This window comes from Rosa chinensis, chromosome 4 (genome assembly GCF_002994745.2).
Source record: "Rosa chinensis cultivar Old Blush chromosome 4, RchiOBHm-V2, whole genome shotgun sequence".
Lineage (NCBI taxonomy): Eukaryota > Viridiplantae > Streptophyta > Magnoliopsida > Rosales > Rosaceae > Rosa > Rosa chinensis.
This window is the reverse complement of record NC_037091.1, coordinates 7,618,054-7,639,010: the sequence shown is the minus strand read 5'-3', so window position 1 is coordinate 7,639,010 and position 20,957 is coordinate 7,618,054. Positions and strand designations below refer to the sequence as shown.

At 38.1% G+C, this 20,957-nt stretch overlaps 1 protein-coding gene across 2 annotated transcripts; it reads right to left on the bottom strand.

Annotated features, from left to right (window-relative positions):
- Positions 1-6,967: 6,967 nt before the first annotated feature.
- Positions 6,968-8,483, bottom strand: LOC121052993. 2 transcript variants are annotated; one of them, XM_040519250.1, is made up of 3 exons: positions 7,902-8,483; positions 7,751-7,801; positions 6,968-7,373 (listed from the first exon to the last, which is right to left on the bottom strand). In XM_040519250.1, the coding sequence occupies exons 1-3, from the start codon at positions 7,974-7,976 to the stop codon at positions 7,122-7,124; spliced, it is 378 nt and encodes a 125-aa protein (XP_040375184.1). In that variant the 5' UTR covers positions 7,977-8,483; the 3' UTR covers positions 6,968-7,121. The 2 variants fall into 2 exon arrangements, with proteins under 2 accessions (XP_040375184.1, XP_040375183.1); XM_040519249.1 differs by having other exon boundaries at positions 7,899-8,482.
- Positions 8,484-20,957: the final 12,474 nt, after the last annotated feature.

The following is a 20,957-nucleotide window of genomic DNA, read 5'->3' as shown; positions in this document are numbered from 1 at the left end:
GGATGAAGATATAGTTGTGGTTACTCTCAATGGTCTTCCTGAAGAATACTCCATGATCAAAACTGTTATTCGAGCCAGAGATAGTTCTATTTCTCTCAAGGATTTCAGGGCTCAACTGTTAGCTGCTGAAAGAGATATTGAGGCACAGTTTATTCCAAATAACTCTATGACAGCCATGGCAGCTAGAGGGACCAACTTTCGGTCTAACAATAACAACACCTCAGACTTCGACAATAGTGACAAAGGCAAGGGAGTGTGGAATGGGAAGTCATCCAGTTGGACCTATAATAAACAATCCTCTCAAGGTGATAATCGTGGCTTTAAAAGTTACAATGCTGTTGAGTGTCAAATTTGTAACAAGAAGGGACACAATGCTTCCAATTTCTATCAAGCTGCTGAATGCAGTTACTGCCACAAGAAAGGTCATATTGCTAGTAAATGTTTTCAGAATCCTGATTCACCTAATTACAAAGGCAACAATCTTGAGTACAGGAATAACTTTGGCTCATCTCCTGAGTGTCAAATATGTAGCAAGAAAGGGCATACAGCTATTAATTGCTTCTACAGAAATGACATGCCTGCTAACCATCCCTCAAAATCTGTGGTCATTTGTCAAATTTGTGGACTGAAAGGTCATGTTGCTCTTGATTGTCATCATAGGAGTAATTAATCCTATCAGGGTGTAGATCCTCCATCCACTCTCACTGCCATGAGTGCACAATCTTCTGGTGCAAGTTCATCTGGATCTCAGAATTATGGAGTATGGATTGGAGACACTGGAGCTACTCATCACATGACATCTGACATCAGAAATCTTACCATTGCTCATCCTTTTGAGTCCAACAATTCAATTACAATTGGCAATGGTGAAGGTTTGCATATCAAGCATATTGGTTCTGCTAATATTACTCCTGCTGAACATACTTTCAAACTTAATAATGTTCTGCATGTTCCTCACTTAGCAGTAAACTTATTGTCCTTTAATAAACTCTGCAAGGATAATCACTGCTTTATTGTCATGGATGATGTTGACATATGTGTGCAGGACAAGGCATCAAAAGCTCTACTGTATAGAGGAAAGAGTTATGGGGATGGACTCTTCCTCTTCAAAACTCCAAAGCTTATTCAGTCCTCATCTTATTCTCACACTGCATTTGTTGGTTCTGCTGTCAAGACTACACTTTGGCATCACAGATTGGGGCATCCTACTGTTGATATTGTGTCTAGGATGTTGTCTCTTTCTAAGATTTCTTACAATAATGACTCCTCCATTCATGTGTGTGGGGATTGTCTCAGTGGTAAAATGCATAGGTTACCTTTCTCTGAAGTTGTATCTCAATCTAGTTCACCTTTTCAGAAAGTTCATAGTGATCTTTGGGGTCCTGCCCCATGCTTGTCTCTTGAAGGTTTCAAATACTATGTAACTTTCATTGATGACTACACCAAGTTTGTGTGGATCTATCCTCTTATCAATAAATCTGATACTTTCCCCACTTTTGTCAAATTCTATAACTTTGTTTGCACTCAGTTCCACATTCCTATTCAATCTTTGCAAATAGATGGAGGTGGTGAATTCAATAGTAAAGCTTTTAAGTCTTTTCTAGATAATAAAGGTATTCTGCATCTTATCACTTGTCCTTATACTCCACAACAAAATGGTGTTGCAGAAAGGAAGAATAGACATATTGTTGAAACCTGCATTACCTTGATGTCTGCTGCTAAGTTGCCTAAACCTTTTTGGTTTCATGCTGTGGCACATTCTGCCTATTTGATTAATGGGATGCCATGCAAGTCTCTTAAGTTTCAGTTCCCATATTTCCAACTCTTTGGTGCAGTCCCTGATTTAAAATTTCTCAGAATATTTGGATCAGCTTGCTATCGTTATCTTAGGCCTTACTCTCATGATAAGCTTGATCCTAGAACTACTATGTGTGTCTTTTTAGGATATGCTCTTGGATATAAGGGTGTTTTCTGCTATAGTATTGGTCTTAACAAACTGTGGATGTGTAGGCATGTTGTTCATGATGAAAATGTCTTTCCTTTTCAGTCTGACTCTTCTCAGTCATCCTCTTCACCTTCTTCTTCTTCTTCTTCATTTTCTTCTTCTGATATTCACTCCACTTCTTTACTTGTTCCTCCTACACCGGCTTCCTCAACAATGATACCTGTTCTTACCCCAGATCAATTACAGGTTGTTCTTCCTTTTGAGCATGCTACTCAATCTTCAGTTGATATCCTTGCTTCTACTGATTGGGGGGGGGGGGGGGGAAGTACTGATTTAGGCTCTAATGAGGTCAATCCTGATAATTCCAGTGTGTTATCTAGTTCAAGTGATTCTAGTATGCCACAGGTACAACAAAACATCAATGTTCATCAGGATGTTCTTGATACTATTAGTGCTCTTCCTCAGGATTTGATGTTTGTTGAAGATCAAGCTCAGGTTTATAATAACCACTCTATGTTGACTAGAACCAAAAATGGAATTGTGAAACAGAAAACATTCTAGGATTATTGTGCATATTCTTGTGTTCTTCAACAAGGTCTTTTTGATGAGCTTGCTTATTTCAGTGGTTTCTCTGCTGTTATGGATTTGCATGATCCTGTTGAACCAAAGTTCTTTAAAGCTGCTACTGGTGTACCTGAATGGGATGTAGCTATGAATGAAGAGATTGATGCTTTGTTAATGCAGGGCACTTGGGAGCTTGTTCCACATCCTAAAGAGAAAAATATTGTTGGAAGTAAATGGATTTACAAGATCAAAAAGAATCCTGATGGCTCTATTTCAAGATATAAAGCAAGACTTGTTGCTCAAGGTTTTAGTCAAGAGAAAGGCTTGGATTATGATGAGACTTTTAGTCCTGTTGTGAGACATAGCACAGTTAGACTTATTGTTGCTCTTGCTGCTATGAATAAATGGAAGTTAAGACAGTTAGATGTTAAAAATGCATTTTTGCATGGTGATCTCAGAGAGGAAGTCTACATATATGGCTCAGCCACAAGGATTTGTTGATTCGAATCATCCTGATTATGTGTGTTTGTTAAAGAAGTCTCTTTATGGCCTCAAACAGGCTCCGAGGGCTTGGAATGAAAAATTTACCAATTTCCTTCCAGCTCTTGGATTCAAGTTTTCTCATTCTGATCCCAGTTTATTTGTTAAATACACTGATAAGGGTGTGATTGCCTTACTTCTGTATGTGGATGATATTGTCTTAATTGGATCAGATAGTACAGGTATTGAAGTAGTTATTGCTGAATTGAGTGAAGTATTTGACATGAAGGATCTTGGTTCTCTCTCTTACTTGAGAATCAATGTTCAATACCAGAAAACTGGAATTCTTTTATCTCAAGAAAAATATGCTAAAGAGTTGATTGCTAAGGCAGGTTTAGATTCATGCAGAGAGTGCAATTCTCCTTGTCTCCCACATGTTCAGTTGATGACAAATGAAGGAACTCCATTATCAAATCCTACATTGTACAGGAGCATTGTTGGTGCACTTCAATACTTAACTTTCACAAGGCCAGACATTGCTTATGCTGTTAATACAGTATGCCAGTTCATGTCTACACCAACAGATATTCATTTTGCTTATGTCAAAAGAATCCTCAGGTACCTGCAAGGCACACTCTCTAAAGGACTATTTTACAAGTATGGCAATGGTGTTCCTTATATTAATCCATATTGTGATGCTGATTGGGCTGGTGAGGTTAATCATCGAAGGTCTACTACTGGATTTATTGTTTATCTTGCTCACTGTCCTGTATCCTGGCAATCAAAGAAGCAAGGTTCTGTGTCTAGAAGTTCAACAGAGGCTGAATATAGGGCCCTGGAAAATACTGCTGCAGAAATTTCTTGGCTTAGACATGTCCTGTGTGACTTACAGGTTAGAATTCCTGCTCCACCTTTGCTAAAGTGTGATAATCTTTCTGCTCTAGCTCTGTGCTCCAATCCGGTGTTTCATTCACGAATTAAGCATTTGGATAATGACTTCCATTTTGTCCGAGAAAGAGTTCAAAAACGTGATTTGTTACTTCAGTATGTGCCTACTAAATATCAAACTGCAGATGTGTTTACCAAAGGCTTGCATAGTCCAGCATTCAAACAGCATCGTGCCAATCTCAGTCTGGTATCCCCTACTGAGATTGAGAGGGGGTGTTAACCATGTACTTTAGCTCCTTCAGCTCTCAGCTCCTTCAGCTTTTGCTTCATCACGTGGAATGCATGCCTTGACCTACGTTGACTGTTACATGACGATGTAGCATGGCAATGTATTTGTTGGTCAATGATTTGGCTTCCAACTGGCATCGATGTACTAGTTGTCAAGATATTTTCCTTTCCTTTATTTCCAACGTGTAATAAGTGTTAGGTTTGTCCTAACTATAAATAGGGTGTGCTGATATGATTTGTGGTGTGTTGCATTAATTGAAAGAAACTCAGAAATTGCTCCAGTTGCTCTCTCTCAAATTATCTCGCTTTCTCCATTGTTGCTTAGTCAAGCTTTTCAAGGTTAGCTATGAACACCATGTTATCAGCTTAAAGCATTTCAGCAGTATTCGTGAGACAGATGCTTTTTCCACATAATATATTGTCGTTTACCTTCCTAATTTAACACGCCTGATTTTATTTTTTATTTTTTATTTTTTATTTTTTACGTTTTATAAGGAAAAGATTGGAAAAAACTAGATGTATAACCCTCCGAGCCGACTTGATTCAAAAAGGTTAAAATTAAAGGCATTTAATTAGAACTTCTGTTGAAAGTCTTCCTTTCCAAGTTTGCATATCTTGAATTGAATCACCAAGATTTGCAAGAGCATCCACTAAAAAATAAAATAAAATTCTATGAAAACGTGAATTGGAGTCTAATACTCTAATTTAATGTAATTGGTTCACATTTGTTTTCTATTGGTTATTTAATTAATTTTTCATTTCAATCCCCGCAATGAGGTCCACAATACTACCATGTAATATTCTGAGATCATAGAATAATTACTTTTACGAAATTAATTTGAGTTTAAGAGTTGATGGTCTATAGTCCACTAAATTTACTATACGAAAATGTTCACCTGGTCAGTTGCTGACCAAGAAAATAATGCTCAATCACCGTTGGATGTAAATCCAATGGCGGAGAGAATTATTATACTATTTGTGAGTTAACTGTTTATCGGCTTAATAACAGTGTCGGCTCAAGCCGAGCCGTCACTGTGAAATGATTCTTTTGCCCTTCTATTCCGCCCTAGGTATAAAAGCTTCTTCAGCTTGGGCTTGTTCTTCTTTCCCCTCTCTCTCTCTCTCTCTCAAATCTCTTGATCGAGATTGAGCCAGTTGCACCACTTTCATCTTTCAATCTCGATTGAGCTGGCAACCTTTTGATCAAATCAGGGGATCCAATTGAGCAATTAGATATATTTGAGACTTTGAGCTTCAGGTAAGCTTCTTATTTAGTTGATTGGTTTTGAACTTCGATGCATGCAATTTTGGGTGGTGCATGTGAAGGTGGGTATGTAGGTATGTGGGTTTATCTAGCTGTGTTTGGTTTGGCATTTGAATTTGGTTTTGTGGGTGATTTAGCATTTTTTTTAATCTGGGTTTTGTGTGGGTTTGCATTTGAGCTAGGTTTTGTGGAGTTAGATATGGGAAACACTTAATTAATTGCTCTATTGTTATCTCTGTGATCAATTCATGAACACTTCTTTTTTCTCTTTTTTTTGTTCCAGGTGTAGCACCTTTCTTATTCTGTTATTCATACTATATTGGCAATTTTTTTTTCCTCTCTGTTCAAATGTATTGAATCAAATCAGTTCTTTCCATCTCTTCTATTTCATTCCATTGGTTTGTTTGACTAGGTGGTTGTGGAAGAGCTATTGAGAGAATGAGTGTGTGGGAATGCTTGGATGGTTTCTTTGGTGTTATAAATTGGGTTTTTTGGCTTTGAGTATCTGAGAACTGGATTGTGAAATTGATTTTTGTTTTTCATTTAGTTTTTGTGGTTTATGTTTGTTTTGAATTTGTGACTGGCTAGGGTTTTGATCATAGAAGTTTGGAATGATTCCTTTTGTTTTGAATATCAATTTTTCTTTCTATTTATTTCTATGGAAGTGGTTAGCTTCAGAATCTTTGTGATTTACATTGTATTCATATTGTTGGCTTATTTCGATTTACTGCATAGGTTCAGATAGCAATCTAGAAAGTGTGGTCCAATTATTTATTCCTGAAACACTAAGTTACTTAACCACTAGGCTCCAGGACTTTACATCATCCTTGAATATTGAATGATAATATTTTATAATGCTATCAATTTTTATTACCCAGAAAATCATCAGATATCTGGCTTCAGGACCAAGAAATGGGCTAAGTGGCCAACTTAAGATTTTCTTTAGGGGGTTTCCTTCTGCCTTTACTTTGGTACCCAGTTAGGATTTTCATGTCAACTACACCTTTGTTTTAGTTTCAAGTTTCAACTAAATTTTTGCTCCTCTCACAATGGATAGCGTTTCTTAAAAAATAGAGAAAAATTCAGGTACTGTCCCCAAACTATTCTGCCAAGGCCAAAATGATATCCGAACTCTCAAAAGTATCAATGTGATACCCAAAGTCTTATATTGGCATCAACGTGATACTTCAGTCAAAAATCTCTAACATCTCCGTTTGTTTAGTAATGTGGCAAGCACGTGGGCCCCAAAGAAAAGGGCAAATACCAGAAACAACCCTCAGTTCGGTCAACCGTACCTTTGCCTCCCTATTTGACTGGTCCCACACCTCTTCCCTCCATTTTTTTGCTGTTCCTTAACCGTTTTGCCTCCAAATTGAAGCAAAATGACTATACCTAATTTGACTCGATGTTGACCATTATAACAAACTCAATTCACACGATCTATTTCCATGTCCATCAAGATCAGTATACATAAATTCAAATTGAACAAGCAACAACAAATATGAACATAAAAGCTAATTCAATCAATCACTTTAATATGAAAAAGATCATAAGAATTGAATCATCCATTGACAAATGACTCATACATAATTTGTCCAGCAAAATGCATAAGCAACAAGTGCTTAATGTTGACTGATAATTTAGTAAAATGTAAGCGTTAAGCAATAACAAAAACCAATAGTTCAAATTGGATTAAAATGCTGCATATTCAGATGAAGCTTGGCTTGGTTGCATAGGCTCTGATTCTTTCCATTGAGCACTCCCAGCTGCCAAATTCTGGCTACTTTGAGTGGGAGGCTGCTGATTTGATTGTGATGTTGAGGCACCAACATTGGGACCCGAAGTACTCTCCACAGTTTGCTTGATTTTCTTCCATGTTTTCGTAGACCTGATAACTTGGTCCTTGACGTTAGTAGACCCCTTTGGTGCAGCTGCTCTGTTGACCTACAAATGAATGAAAGAAAGGACTAAATTACTTACTTTGCCTCATTTCAACAACACAACCAACAATGCTGCAAGTTCAGTTTACTTTAGCACAGTAGCTTTTGCACACAGCCAATTACAACCAACCAATTTGACACGACCAACAGAACCAACCAATTTTAATACCAATTTCACACAACCAATTACAACCAACCAATTTGACACAACCAGCAGAACCAACCAATTTTAATACCAATTTCACACAACCAACCAATTTCAATACCAGTTGACACATATACCAATTTCAAACAACCATTGCAACATTTCAGTCAACAAAAACACCTAATTCACACAACCAAGTACTAGGCATGTGCATAAGCAGTTCAAACCACACAAACCTCATTTCTCTGCCTCTTGTTTGGAGCTGCTCCACTTGATGGTCCTTCTCCCTATTCCAATTAGTTGGTTGGATTAGTATAACAAAACATAACTTGTGAACATGAATTGGATGATAATAAGAAGAGAATGTTGATGAAAACAACTTACTGCTGCTGCCTTTTTGGCCTTTGTTATAGGACAACCCAATTTGTTGTGTCCTTGCTGGCCACATATTTTGTAGGACATCTTAATCCCAGCTTTAGAGAGTTTCCCTTCTTTAGGAGCAGGTGGTGGTGGGTGATTTTCTTTCTCTCCTGGTTTTTATGCCTCTTCATCTTAGGTCTTCCAGCTTGCTGCTTGTAAGGTGGAGGTGCAATGGGATAGTCAACAAGTTCCCAATCATCCTCCCCTGCAATGGGATAGATGATGGGGTTATAGGCCTCCATATATGAGCTAGGCATGAGCTAATCATCACAATACAAGGCTGCTTCCTGTTTCTTGAATCTGATTGCACAAATTGCATGCACACAAGGGATCCCACTAAGCTGCCACCTCTTACATGTGCAAGTGTGGAGTCCCAAATCCACAGCATGCTTGCTGCCTCCCTCACCAGTTCCAATTATTTGAAAAATAAACTCCCCACTTCTATGTGCTCGATATTGTGTAGCTCTCTGCCCTATCTTATCAATTATCTTCCTTATCTTAGGACCAACTAAGTCCTTCCACTTCTCACATGCCACCCTTCTATTTGCATTACTAACCATCATGTCCATCCTAGCTAATCTTCTCAAACATAGTCAATATAGGCTTATCCCTAGCAGGTAGAATAGCTGAATTAAAAGACTCACACATATTGTTCAGCAAAATGTCACACTTAGATTCATCTCTGAAAAAGGCCCTTGACCATTATGCTGGACTCTTGTCTTGAAACCACAGCCAGGCATCCTCATCTAGCTCCCTCAAGGCATCCATGTGTTTGTTATACCAAACTTGAGTACTAGAACGAGCTGCATTCCAAACCAACTGCTTGAGGCCTTCTCCTAGATGTTTTGACTTGAAATTATTGTAGAGATGCCTAACACAGTGCCTATGCTCAGCATTGGGGAACAAATCTGTCCAAATGCATTAAGAAACAGTTAGTTAACTTACCAAAAAAAAAAAGTTATTGAAATAATGTAAAACACATGAATGAAAGAAGTTTTTTCGAAACCAACTTACTAGCAATTACATTTCCCAGCCCCTTCTGTTTATCTGTCATAAACACATAACTACTATCCCTTTCCATTCTTAGATCACATTTCAGATAGTCAAGGAACCAGGTCCATGTCTCTTGGTTCTCAACCTCACACAAGGCATATGCAACTGGGAACATCCCATTATTTGCATCTATACCAACTGCAGTTAGAAGCTGTCCAGGATGTTGCCCTTTGACATGACAACCATCCAAACAAACAATAGGCCTACAACCCCTCATCCAACCCTCCTTGCATGCTGCAAAACAGATGTACATCCTATGGAACCTCCTTACAGGACCATCCATTTGTGTCTTTATGTCAATTCTGGATCCAGGATTGCTCCTAAGCAATTCCTTCCTGTATGCAGCTAACATGTTGTATTGATCAATATAGTGTCCTTCATTCATCCTCTTTGCTGCCCTTTTTGCTCTTGTGATTGTCTGCACACCAACATCTAACTTGTACTTCTTTTCAATATGATTGTGGATCCCTTTCCTGGACCAATTCTCATCAACCATAAGATCCTCAGCAACCTCTTGAGCTATTCTTCTATAAGTCAAGAAATGACTTGTTTCAACTGGAGAGCAGGTATGCTTGTTGTTTAGTGTCTTGATTATGAGTGTATCACCCTCACCCTTAGAAGTGCTAGCATACAACCTAAAAGGACAGTCCCATTGACAGTTCACCTCTATCTTCTTCTTGGAATTTTTCTCAAACCACAACCCAAGTTGGTTTCTAATGGCACACTCCCTAACAGCTTCCTTTAGTTGTGCAGAATTTGGAAATGCAAGACCTAACCTGAACTTTGGATTTTTCAGATCTAATGACCTAATCCAAGGTCTAACCCTCAACCCCTTCTTCCTCCTCTTAGGAATTGGATTCCCATCTTCATCCTCTTCTGATTCACTCCCACTCAAGCTCTGCAAGTCATCTGAATCTACAGCTTCTTCAGAATAGTAGTCAGTGAAACCCATCTCTTCATACTCTGGTACAACTCTCGGCTCTGTGACATTTTCTTCAAATTGAACATCATCACACTCATCATTCTCAATTGCATAGTCTGAATCAAAATAGAAGTCAGACCCATCACTGCTATCCTCATCCTCCTCAACTTGTGCTTCAAACTTCTTCTGCCCTTTATGCCTTGTGTTATATCTTGGCTCTCTAGGCTTCTTCCCCTTTCTGTTTGCCTTAGCCTTATGATGAATGGGCTCCTTCCCCTTGTTTTGTGCAGCCTTAGATTTTTGCTTCTCTACTTGCCTCTTCTCTAATTCAGCAGCCAACTATTACCTCACAGCCAATGCATCTCTTGCTCTCTTCTTAGAAGCCTCCCTTTCTCTTAGCTTTGCTTCTTCCCTTGCCTTCTGCTCAGCAGCCTCCCTTTCTTTCTGTCTTTTTTCTGCTTTTTCTCTTTCCCTTTACTTAACTTCTTCAACACTAACTGCAGCAGAAGCTTGACTCTCTCTGAATTCGGCAGCCTCTCTCTTAGCTCTCTCAAACTCCTCTCTTTCCCTTTTCTCACCGTCCTCTCTAGCCCTCTTCTTTATATCCTCTAGTTTTTTGTTCAAAGCATCCCTGGTAGATGTAGGCCACAATATTTTAGCAGTGTGTTTCACCCTTCTAGGTTTAGCTTTAGGGGGCTGCAAGTTACCCATATACCCATGTCTTGTTGCTGAATTACCACCCTGCCCCACCTCACCTTGGCTGACACATGCTTGTGAACCCATGATGTGTGGTACAATATCAGATAAACCAGCAAAAGTGGACTGACTTGGTCCACCTTCCACATTTACTCCACTCCCATCCTCACCCACAATATTGCCAGCAGAACCACTATCATTTGCAAGATCAATAATTTCTGCCTCTACTTCTGCATTTACTCTAGCTGAGCCACCAACTGCATTTACTCCATATCGTTCACTATATAACTGGCTAGCCATCAAGTTTGCTTCAAAAAAAGCCCTTTCCTTCTCTCTTAAAGTCTGATTGTTCAAAGGATTGACAAAATCTTCATCGAGTGGCAATGCAAACTCAGCATATGCTTCTTCTTTTTTCCTAGGACCCCCACCTGTAATGTACACAGTTATCTGCCTCATCTTCAATGGCATCATCTTCACCATCTCTATGGCATCTCCATCACTCTTGAGCTGTATGAATCCTTCATTGGGTGGTGTCCGAGGTATCTTGAAGTGGTAAGAGATTGGCTTCTCCCTGTACCCCAATGCATGAGCAATATTATTCATCTCCACCCATGAGATCAAATCAGGATCTAGACCATCAAGGTATATCTTCCCCCCCCCCCCCCCCACCCAACTTGTGTTAAACCTGGGAACCTTATACTTCCATGTGCCATCCAACTTCTTGTCAAAATAACCACCATGAAAAATCTCCATTGTATACAAGTTTTCTGGAAATGGAAGAAAAAAAAAACAAGAACAAAAGTCAGCACTTATCTTCAGTTTTCGAAACCCATTGTTCAATCATTAGTTACATGTTCAAGGATGACTTCATCACGCAACAAAACAGACTATGGAGATGCAATTTCATGTGCCTTCAACTCAAATTTCAGATAACTTAAAATATTCAACATTTAATTTTTTGGAAAACAGATGGGGATTTCAACATTTAAAAACCCCAGTTTATGTTCAATGATGATTCAACTACAGTCCAAAGCACTGTTTAAAAACTTATAATAGACAAATCAATTTGCTTTCTTCTCTTTTCTTTATTAAACTAGCACAATGAAACCCATTTTAATATGTTCATCGGTGGAAGCTTTCTTCTCTTTTAATATCTTCAATCAATTTTATTTCTTCTCTTTTCTTTATTAAAGTAGCACAATGAAACCCATTTTAATATGTTCATCAGTGAAACCCAGAATAGAGACAAACTCGTTTTCAACTTTTGGACAAAGTGTGTTTACATAGGATATGAATATAGAACAGAAGATATAGATTGGTGGACTCACTTTTGGCTGGTGGTCCATACTCCCTAAATATCCCCCACATCTTCGCCATGATAGTGATCCTCCACTGTTGTAGATTCGAGAATCAAGTCCGTGACCTGCTTTGATCGGACTGTTACTGTGGAATTCTCACTTTTCGAATCTTTTGGAGATAAAGGTCAAATCTTGATTTTGGGAGGGATTGGGTATGTTTTGGATCAAGTTCAGAAGACTGAGAAGAGGGAAGTATCGAAAATGACGGAAATGGGAGCCAAATGTGGTTTTGTTCGATTAGGGTTAACTATTACTTAAAAAGTCCATTATGCCCTTTTCTTTGGGGCCCACGTGCTTGCCACGTCACTAAACAAACGGAGATGTTAGAGATTTTTGACAGAAGTATCACGTTGATGCCAATATAAGACTTTGGGTATCACATTGATACTTTTGAGAGTTTGGGTATCATTTTGGCCTTGGCAGAATAGTTTGGGGACGGTTCCTGAATTTTTCTCTAAAAAATATTGTATCTTTCTTATGAGGAAGCAAATGGGAGTCTTTCCAATAATTGCAAGTTACTTTAGATTAAACTGCATTGTTATCTTTGAATAAATAACCATACAATTATGGGAGCTAAGTTCTTAGAACATGATTGGTTTTGTTTCGCCTCTATCATAATATTATGATAATTTTGTCCCTTTGTATTTATGTGTTCTGTAACTTCAGTTTAGCTAATGTTGATGATTTAACCGTTGCAGATATGTGGATATAAATCAGATTTGATTTGAGTCTGCCATACTTCTAAATACAGTCCTACCATTTACCTAGGTATAAAACCTGTGCACCAACAGCAGCCTTTGGTCTTTTCGTTTCTTCTCTTGCACTGATTAGCACCACCTCAGTTTGCCCTATATGCAAAGAAAGAAGAAGAGTGGAATTCACAATGACAGATAGAGTGATCAAATTTCCCGAAGAATATATATGATCCCCTCAGAGAAAGAGAGAGATAGATCGAACGCGAAAGGAAGATATATCCACCCTTAATTGGTCAATGAAGCCATCACCGCCACCATCAAGGTTTTCTTCTTCCCCTTTTACTCAATATTCTCAGAGATTGAAGAAAATGACCTCAGGATTGTTGAATTTTGTACCCGATTGAGATCAAATTTCAGTTTTTTTTTGTGTTTCTTCTAATTGCAGGTAGGATTTCGGCATATTGATTGTGCTCCAGTCTATGGCAATGAGAATGAGGTAATTTTGTATGCAAAACCCGATCACATGATTGCATGCCTAATTTCAAGACCCAAAATGGGTAAAAAAGAATGAATATACATTGGATGTTGATAGGATGTGGTATCATTTGGAACTATATATTCACACACTGCACAGCTGGTTCTAGCTATTGACAAAAAATTTTGCTCAATTAATTGGATATTGAGTTGGGTTCATTTGGAATTTGATTACTGAAAATGAAGTAAATGTGGGCTCTTTTGTTTTGTTCATTGGTTTTTATGTGTTGGTTTTGAAGGTATCAATTTAGTTGTGGAAGAAAGCTTTGGAGGAGAATATAATTGTGTATCTGGAAACTGGTTGTGGAAAGACCCAAATAGCTGTGTTACTTATGTATGAACCAGTTGATACTCAAACCTCAGAAGAACATATGTGTGTTCTAAATCCTGTAAATCAAGTCTCCAGTTACTTACATTTGTAAACAAAAGAAAAAAAATTGGATTTTTATATGTTTCAATGCTTGCAGGAAGATCGTTGTGGTATATACAGATCAAATTGCGCCCAATGGATTATTGCAATGGAGGTAATAATAATGCTGTATTTCTTTCTTTCACATTTGAGCATATTAATGAATAACTGAAAATGAATAATTGGGGCTGAATCTTACTAGAAAGAATGTGGCTATCATGAAGCCTCATGAAATTATGAACCTCATAAAGGAGCCAAATTTGTTGCAGAAGGAGATAGGCCAATGTTTCATGGAAAAGGACACACACCTGAACTGAAAGAGTAAGCCAATCTTATCAGACTGAAGAATTTCTTTTTGATCATAGCCTTTGTTCAACTTCTCTACAGTCATATTCTTATTTACACTAAATGCATAACCTTTAACCTGCTTTTTTTCTGACTTTGGGTAACTGATGTTCTATGAAATATGGTTAAAGTGAGTATCTATCTCCTCTTTTGCATATTTCAGGAATGAGAAAAGGTTGTTTTCATGTATGAATGACTGGAGTTGTATCATTCAGATAATGTAACTACAAAGACTTATGTCCTTGGTGAGTGATGCAAAGGCTGTAAAATCCCTTACACTAGCAATAATGTATAGCCACACCCTATAAAAGTAATTATTGAACTTGGCACAATAATATGTTGGATTGTTTAGGAAATTAGGACTGGTTCTGTGTATAAGTAACTTATGATTTTGTGAATTACAATCTGTGTTGTTTAACAAATGCACCAAGCTGTTTCAGTTATAAAGAATTGCATATTTATCCATATGGTCATGTTATTCCTTTTAGTCATGTGAAATGCACTTTTTGATAATTCATGTGCTAATTATTGGCATTTTGTTTGGTTATGCCATGTAGACAATGATGAAATGAAAGTGGCTGAATTGGAAGCTAAACTTGGCAGTGAGATGAGCAAAATTGAAGGCCTAACTTACTAGAAAGTCTTCCAAGCTACTAACATTTTGGCGACCAAATTTGATTTGCTCAGCGTGATTTCTTTCCATATCACAGAAGAGAAAAAGGGATTGTGTTTTTAAATATTTTAAAGCATGGCACCCATGGCTTATGAAAAAAATAACTATTAATATGTAAAAGGTTTCCAATAACCATTTATATTTGTTCCAAGAGTGATTCTCAATAAGAATACACAATATTCGTATAATCCCACTGTTTGTCTCATAATGTCAATGCATTACTATAAAACCTGCAGCAACGCGCGGGGTACTGTTTGTAGTTGCCTTAATTAATTTTATTAGTCTAAATCACCAAATTACATTATCATGTAGTATTCTAAAATTATAAAATAATTACTCTTAAGAAATTAGCTTAAGAGCTGATGGTCTACCTCCTAACCTGCCCCCACTGTTAAGTTGACACGTCATGCAGCTCCATGTTACTTTCTCTCAAGTCACAGACTGTTATAATTAGTCTCGTTCTGTTATAATTAGTTAGCTAATTAATTAGGGTTAGTTTGTTAATTAGCTGGTTAATTAGCATGGTTAGTTACTCAATGCCCTACAGCTGTAATCAGGGGCAGATCCACATAGAGCCCAGCTTGGGCACTTGCCTAGACTGGATTTTTGATTTTACATTGATTTGGACCAGTAGGCAAGGGATGTGAAAATGGCAAAAATAGGGCAAAACAAGGTGAATTGGGGAAGAAAATGGCAGAAATTAGGCAAAATCAAGGCAAAATCTTCACAATTGCCTCCAAAATCTGCAGCTTCTCTCTAATTTTCCTCCCTTCCCCTCCTGCCATTGACTTGCCTTACCTGGAAAAAAATTCTGGATCCGCCCCTGGCTGTAATCCACATGTCTAGTTTCTGTTGATTGTAACCAGTACTATAAATACCTCATCCTCACTTGTAATGACCAAGTCGGTTCTCATTTTTCACAAATACTATTTCAGTTCTAGAGCTTTCTCTCCATTTCTTTAGCTTTCTTTCATGGCATCAAGAGCCAGGTTCGATCAGGATTGAGATTCCAAGCTCAGAGCTCCTGCTACTCTTCTTCCTGCTTCGATCTCATTTTTGTAAGAAGAAGTTTATCAGACAAATCATTGTTTAATTTCAAATAAATTTGATTCATCTTGAAAATTTAGTTGTGCTCATGGAAATTATTGAGTGATTGATAGTTTCGAAGCTTCAAATCATTGTTTACTACACTCGTTTACTAGTCATAGAAGAATTTCATACTGGTTGTGAAGATTTTGTGAAGACCTTTGTTGAATTTTGTGAAGAAAAGTAGCGTGAAACCTCAAATCTGAGAAGTATGGGATAATTGTTGACTTTGTGAAGATGAGTATGTTGATTCTTTAGATACTATGAAGTTTGTTGGATTTTGTGAAGAAAAGTAGCGTGAAACCCTAATTCTAAGAAGTGTTGGAGAATTGTTGACTCTGTGAAGATGATTATGTTGATTCTTTAGATACTGTGAAGAGATTGAAGAATTCTTTTTGTGGAGTGCAGAATTTTTTGATAGGTCGATACCCTAACTCTGAGAAAATTTGTACTAGCTGAATATGTGAAGATTATTTTGCTAATCCTTAGTCACTGTGAAGATATTAAGTACTTACTCTGTGTAAACATTTAGATCAACCTCTCTCTTCATTCTTGTGAATCACATCAGTACCTGAACCGTGGCTGCTTCCCACTCAGCTGCTTCTAGCTCCTCTTGCTCTACTCATACTCACTCACATACTATTGTGTACTTGCCTAATAAACTACTTGATGAGACAAAGTATCCTACCTGGATATTTCGAATGAAATCCTTTCTTAGAGGGCAAAATCTATTTGGATATGTGGATGAAACATTTGTGTGTCCTCCGCAGTTTGTTCTTACCACTGATGGAGTGACTAGTTCTGTATCACTTGACTACATCAACTGGAAGACTCAAGATCAAAGTATCATTAACATGATCGTGCAAACATTGAGCCCTGTGGCAATGACATGTGCTGTGGGAAGCAAATCTGCTAAACAGCTTTGGGAAAACCTAAGAGAGAAGTTTGCTACATCAAACAAGCAAAACATCCTGCAGCTCAAGTCTAACCTTCAAAATCTGAAAAAAGGACATTATGATATTGAAGCTTTTGTTGACAAGATCAAAGTTGCCAGAGATGCTCTTGAAACTGTAGGTGTGATTGTTGATGATGAGGATGTTGTAGTCACTATTCTTAGAGGGCTACCAGCAGAATATGCTGCCATCAAAACTGTAATCAGAGCTCAATATTGCAATGCTTCTCTGGCCACACTTAAAAACTTTGCTTAAGGCTGCTGAGGTTGACATTGACTTGGAGTCTCAGAGTATTTTGCCACTTACTGCCATGATTGCTAAGAACAATTCATCCATTTCCACTAATACTATTGCAACTGCTTCCACTATGCAAGCTAACTTGACTCAGCCTCTTGCAATGTGAACTCCACTTCATCAGACCATATCACCTACACCATCCACATCCATGATCTCTCAGCCTCAGTCCCAAATGCACACTGTTCTGCCAGCTCCTATCACACCACCTGGTTTTAATACTTTGCCAATGTCTACTCAGACTACCTACTCATCCATACTTGCAATCCCATATGGCTTCTCACCATTAAATGCCTACACTATGACTGAACCAATGCTTCCAATCACTGGATTTTATGCTGGCAGAGGTAATGCAAGGTTTAATAATGGTCCAGGAGGAAGAGTGAACAATTTTGGAGCTAGAAATGGAGGTTTTGGCTTTAATAACAATGTCAACTCAGGTTTTAACAGTGGTAACAATGGTGGATTTGACTTCAACAATAATACTACCAATTTAGGCTTCAACAATGGTGGTGGCATGAATAATCCAATCTCTTGTCAACTTTGTGGAAGAAATGGCGATGGTGCAAGAACTTGCAAAACACTATCCTGGCATCAACAATGGTCAGAATTTCAACAACAATGGAGGATGTCAATTCTGTGGCAGGATGAATCATACTGCAGAAAAATGCTATTACATAATTGGTTTCCCAAATCAACAGCAACAACAAAATGAAGATAAAAAAGCCACTGCTACGATTGCTGCAACAACCAATGCACCTCAATTTTGGCTTGCTAACACTAGAGCTACAAATCATATGACAAGCAATGCTCACATGCTCAACAATCTTGTGCCCTATCCTGGGTCTGATTCTGTTCAGATTGGTAATGGTTCTCAGCTCAAAATATCTCACTTTAGTGACACAATGTTGGGATCACTTAAGCTAAACAATGTGCTATTAATTCCTAAACTTGCTGCACATTTACTATCCATCTATCAACTATGAAAACAAAATAATTGCCTAATGTGGTTTGATGAGTTTATGTGTGTGATTCGGGACAAGGTGTTGGGCAAAGTACTTTACAAAGGACTGAGTAAGCAAGGGTTGTACCCCATACCTTTTGATCTGCCACTTCAAATTTCTGCTTCTTCAACACCAGTGACAAGTAAGGTGAAGTCATCTGCATCTACTTTAGAGAATTTACCTGTTAAGCAAACTGCATATGTTGGGAAGCTTGTGAAGCACTCCTTGTGGCATCAGAGGTTTGGACACCCTTCAAATGATTTTGTTAGGCATATGCTCAATAAGTGTAATTTGTTTACTACAATAGGTTCTGAATCCACAGTTTGTGAGCCATGTCTTCTAGGCAAGTTTCAGAAATTACCATTTTCTAGTTCACAGTCTAGATGCTCAGTTCCTTTTGAGCTTATACATTCTGATGTTTGGGGTCCCTCTCCCTATGTGTCAATTGATGGATTCAGATACTTTGTTTTGTTCATAGATAATTGTACTAGATTTACATGGTTGTTTCCCATGAGAAATAAAAATGAAGTGTTCAATTACTTCAAAGCTCTTTGTGCACTTGTTTCTACTCAATTTACTACAAAAATTAAATGCCTTAGAAGTGATGGAGGAGGAGAGTATATGAGCACTCAATTCAGAGATTACTTGTCACACAATGAGATCATTCATCAAGTTTCTTGTCCTTACACTCTAGAACAAAATGGTGTTTTAGAAAGGAAAAATAGACATGTAAGGGAAACTGTTGTGACTTTACTTCATACTGCCTCTCTCCCAGCACATTTTTGGGATCATGCATGTGCTATCTCTACATATTTGATAAATAGGATGCCTACTGCTATTCTCAATTTTGATTCGCCTTTTGAAAAGTTATATAAATCACAGCCTGCGCTGGAGCTACTAAGAGTATTTGGTTGTGCTTGTTATCCTTTACTGACCTCCTATAAGACAAATAAACTCCAACCAAAGACAATGAGATGTATTTTTCTTGGTTTTGCTGCTGGATTCAAGGGGTATGTTTGTTACAGTCTTGTTACTAAGAGATATATTATCTCAAGACATGTGTTCTTTGATGAAACATGCTTTCCATATAGCCCTGTGCATAGCAAGATTACTCAACAGGTGTCCTCTACTTCATTATCTCAACAGCAACCAGCTACCAGTTCATGTCTTTCTCAGTCCAATGTTTAGTGCTCCTTGCTTCCACTTCACACACACAACTCAAGTCAGGTATTTCTCCCTTCTTCTCATGTTATTGATGATACTTCTGATAACTCTAAATTGCCTGATGCTACAAATAATAGCTGCTCTAGCTTGCCTTTTTCTTTTTCTTCTGAAGACAATCAGGAGGGCCATTTTATTGATAATGAACCAGCCATTCACACTACTGAGTCTGCTACTGAGCTTTATCCTGCTTTTAGTCCTCATGCTATCACAGAAATACACTTTGAAGAAACTGATGGTCAACTAAGTGTTAATTCACAAGCTGGAAATGGATTCATATATGTTGTGCTAGAATGCTCTCCTTCTAGAACTCATTGTTAGGTTTCTGATGCAAACATTCTTCATCCTGTGACTGGTCTTACCACCATTGACAATGTACATCCAATGTTAACAAGGAGTAAGAGAGGTGTTTTCAAGAAGAAATGTTTCCTATCCATTATGTATGTCATCAAACAGCACTGAGCCAGTAGCATTTGAACCATGTTCCTACAAAGAAGCCTTGAACATTCCAGTATGGCAACAAGCCATGTAGGAGGAATATGATGCATTGATGAAGCAATAGACTTGGACTCTTGTTCCTCTTTCTCCAGGTAAAAATCTTGTTTCATGTAAATGGCTATTTAATCAAAAGAAATGCATATGGATCTACTGCTAGACATAATGCAGATGGATCTACTGCTAGAGTATGGCATATATTATGAAGAGACTTTCTCTCCAGTAGTTAGGCACACGACGGTTAGGCTTATCCTTGCCTATATATGCTACTCATTTTGGTTGGCAACTTCATCAGATGGATGTGAAGAATGCTTTCCTGCATGGCACACTAAGTGAAGTAGTGTACATGTCTCAACCTGGTGGCTTTGAGACCTCTGTTGCATCCTCACATGTCTGAAAATGAATAAATCATTTTATGGGTTAAAACAGGCACCAAGGGCTTGGAATGAGAGATTCACCAACTATCTTCCATCTATTGGTTTCTCATCTTCATGTGCTGATCCTAGCCTCTTTGTGAAAATCACTGGTACTTCAAAGGTATATCTTCTCCTCTATGTTGACGATATTATAATCACTGGAAATAGTGAACTTCTCATTGCAGATCAAAGTCAAGGAGGCTCTCCAACTTGAGTTTGACATGACAGACCTTGGCAAACTACATTTCTTCCCTAGTCTGGAAGTTAAGTATTTGAAGAATGGTGGTCTCTTTGTGTCACAGCACAAGTATGCAACTGATCTTGTGCACAAGGCTGGCCTTGATAATTGTCACACTCATCTCACACCTTGTCATTCTAGTATAAAGCTCCTCAAGAACAGTGGAAAACCACTTGAGGAAAATATGAATTTTTATTAGGAAAATATGACTTTAGGGGTGGCGCAAAGGTTGACTTTTTATTCGTTGGGATTCTCTAAAAACTTCATTCACGAAAGTTGTAGAGAGCGTCGATATGAGTTCGTGGACATATGGAATGTATCAATCGGAGTTTGTATGAGGAAGTTATGGTCATTTGAAGAAGTTTCCATTTTAGTATAAATAGGGAACTTTCGGAAAATCTTTTATAATTCCATTTTTCTTTTATGGAAACTTTCCTTCTCTCTCTCTCTTCTCTTTCGATTGCACCTTCAGTATCTGAGTTTTTCGACTGACCTGACCCGAACCCGGCTTTTCTGGCAATCTCTGGCGGTCTCTAGTGACGAAACTTTCCAGATCAGTTCGTCGTTGCCATCCGCTCCTCCCTTTGGTGTCCTCTAACGGCGATTCTCGGTGGTGGCGGCAAAGTTTGGT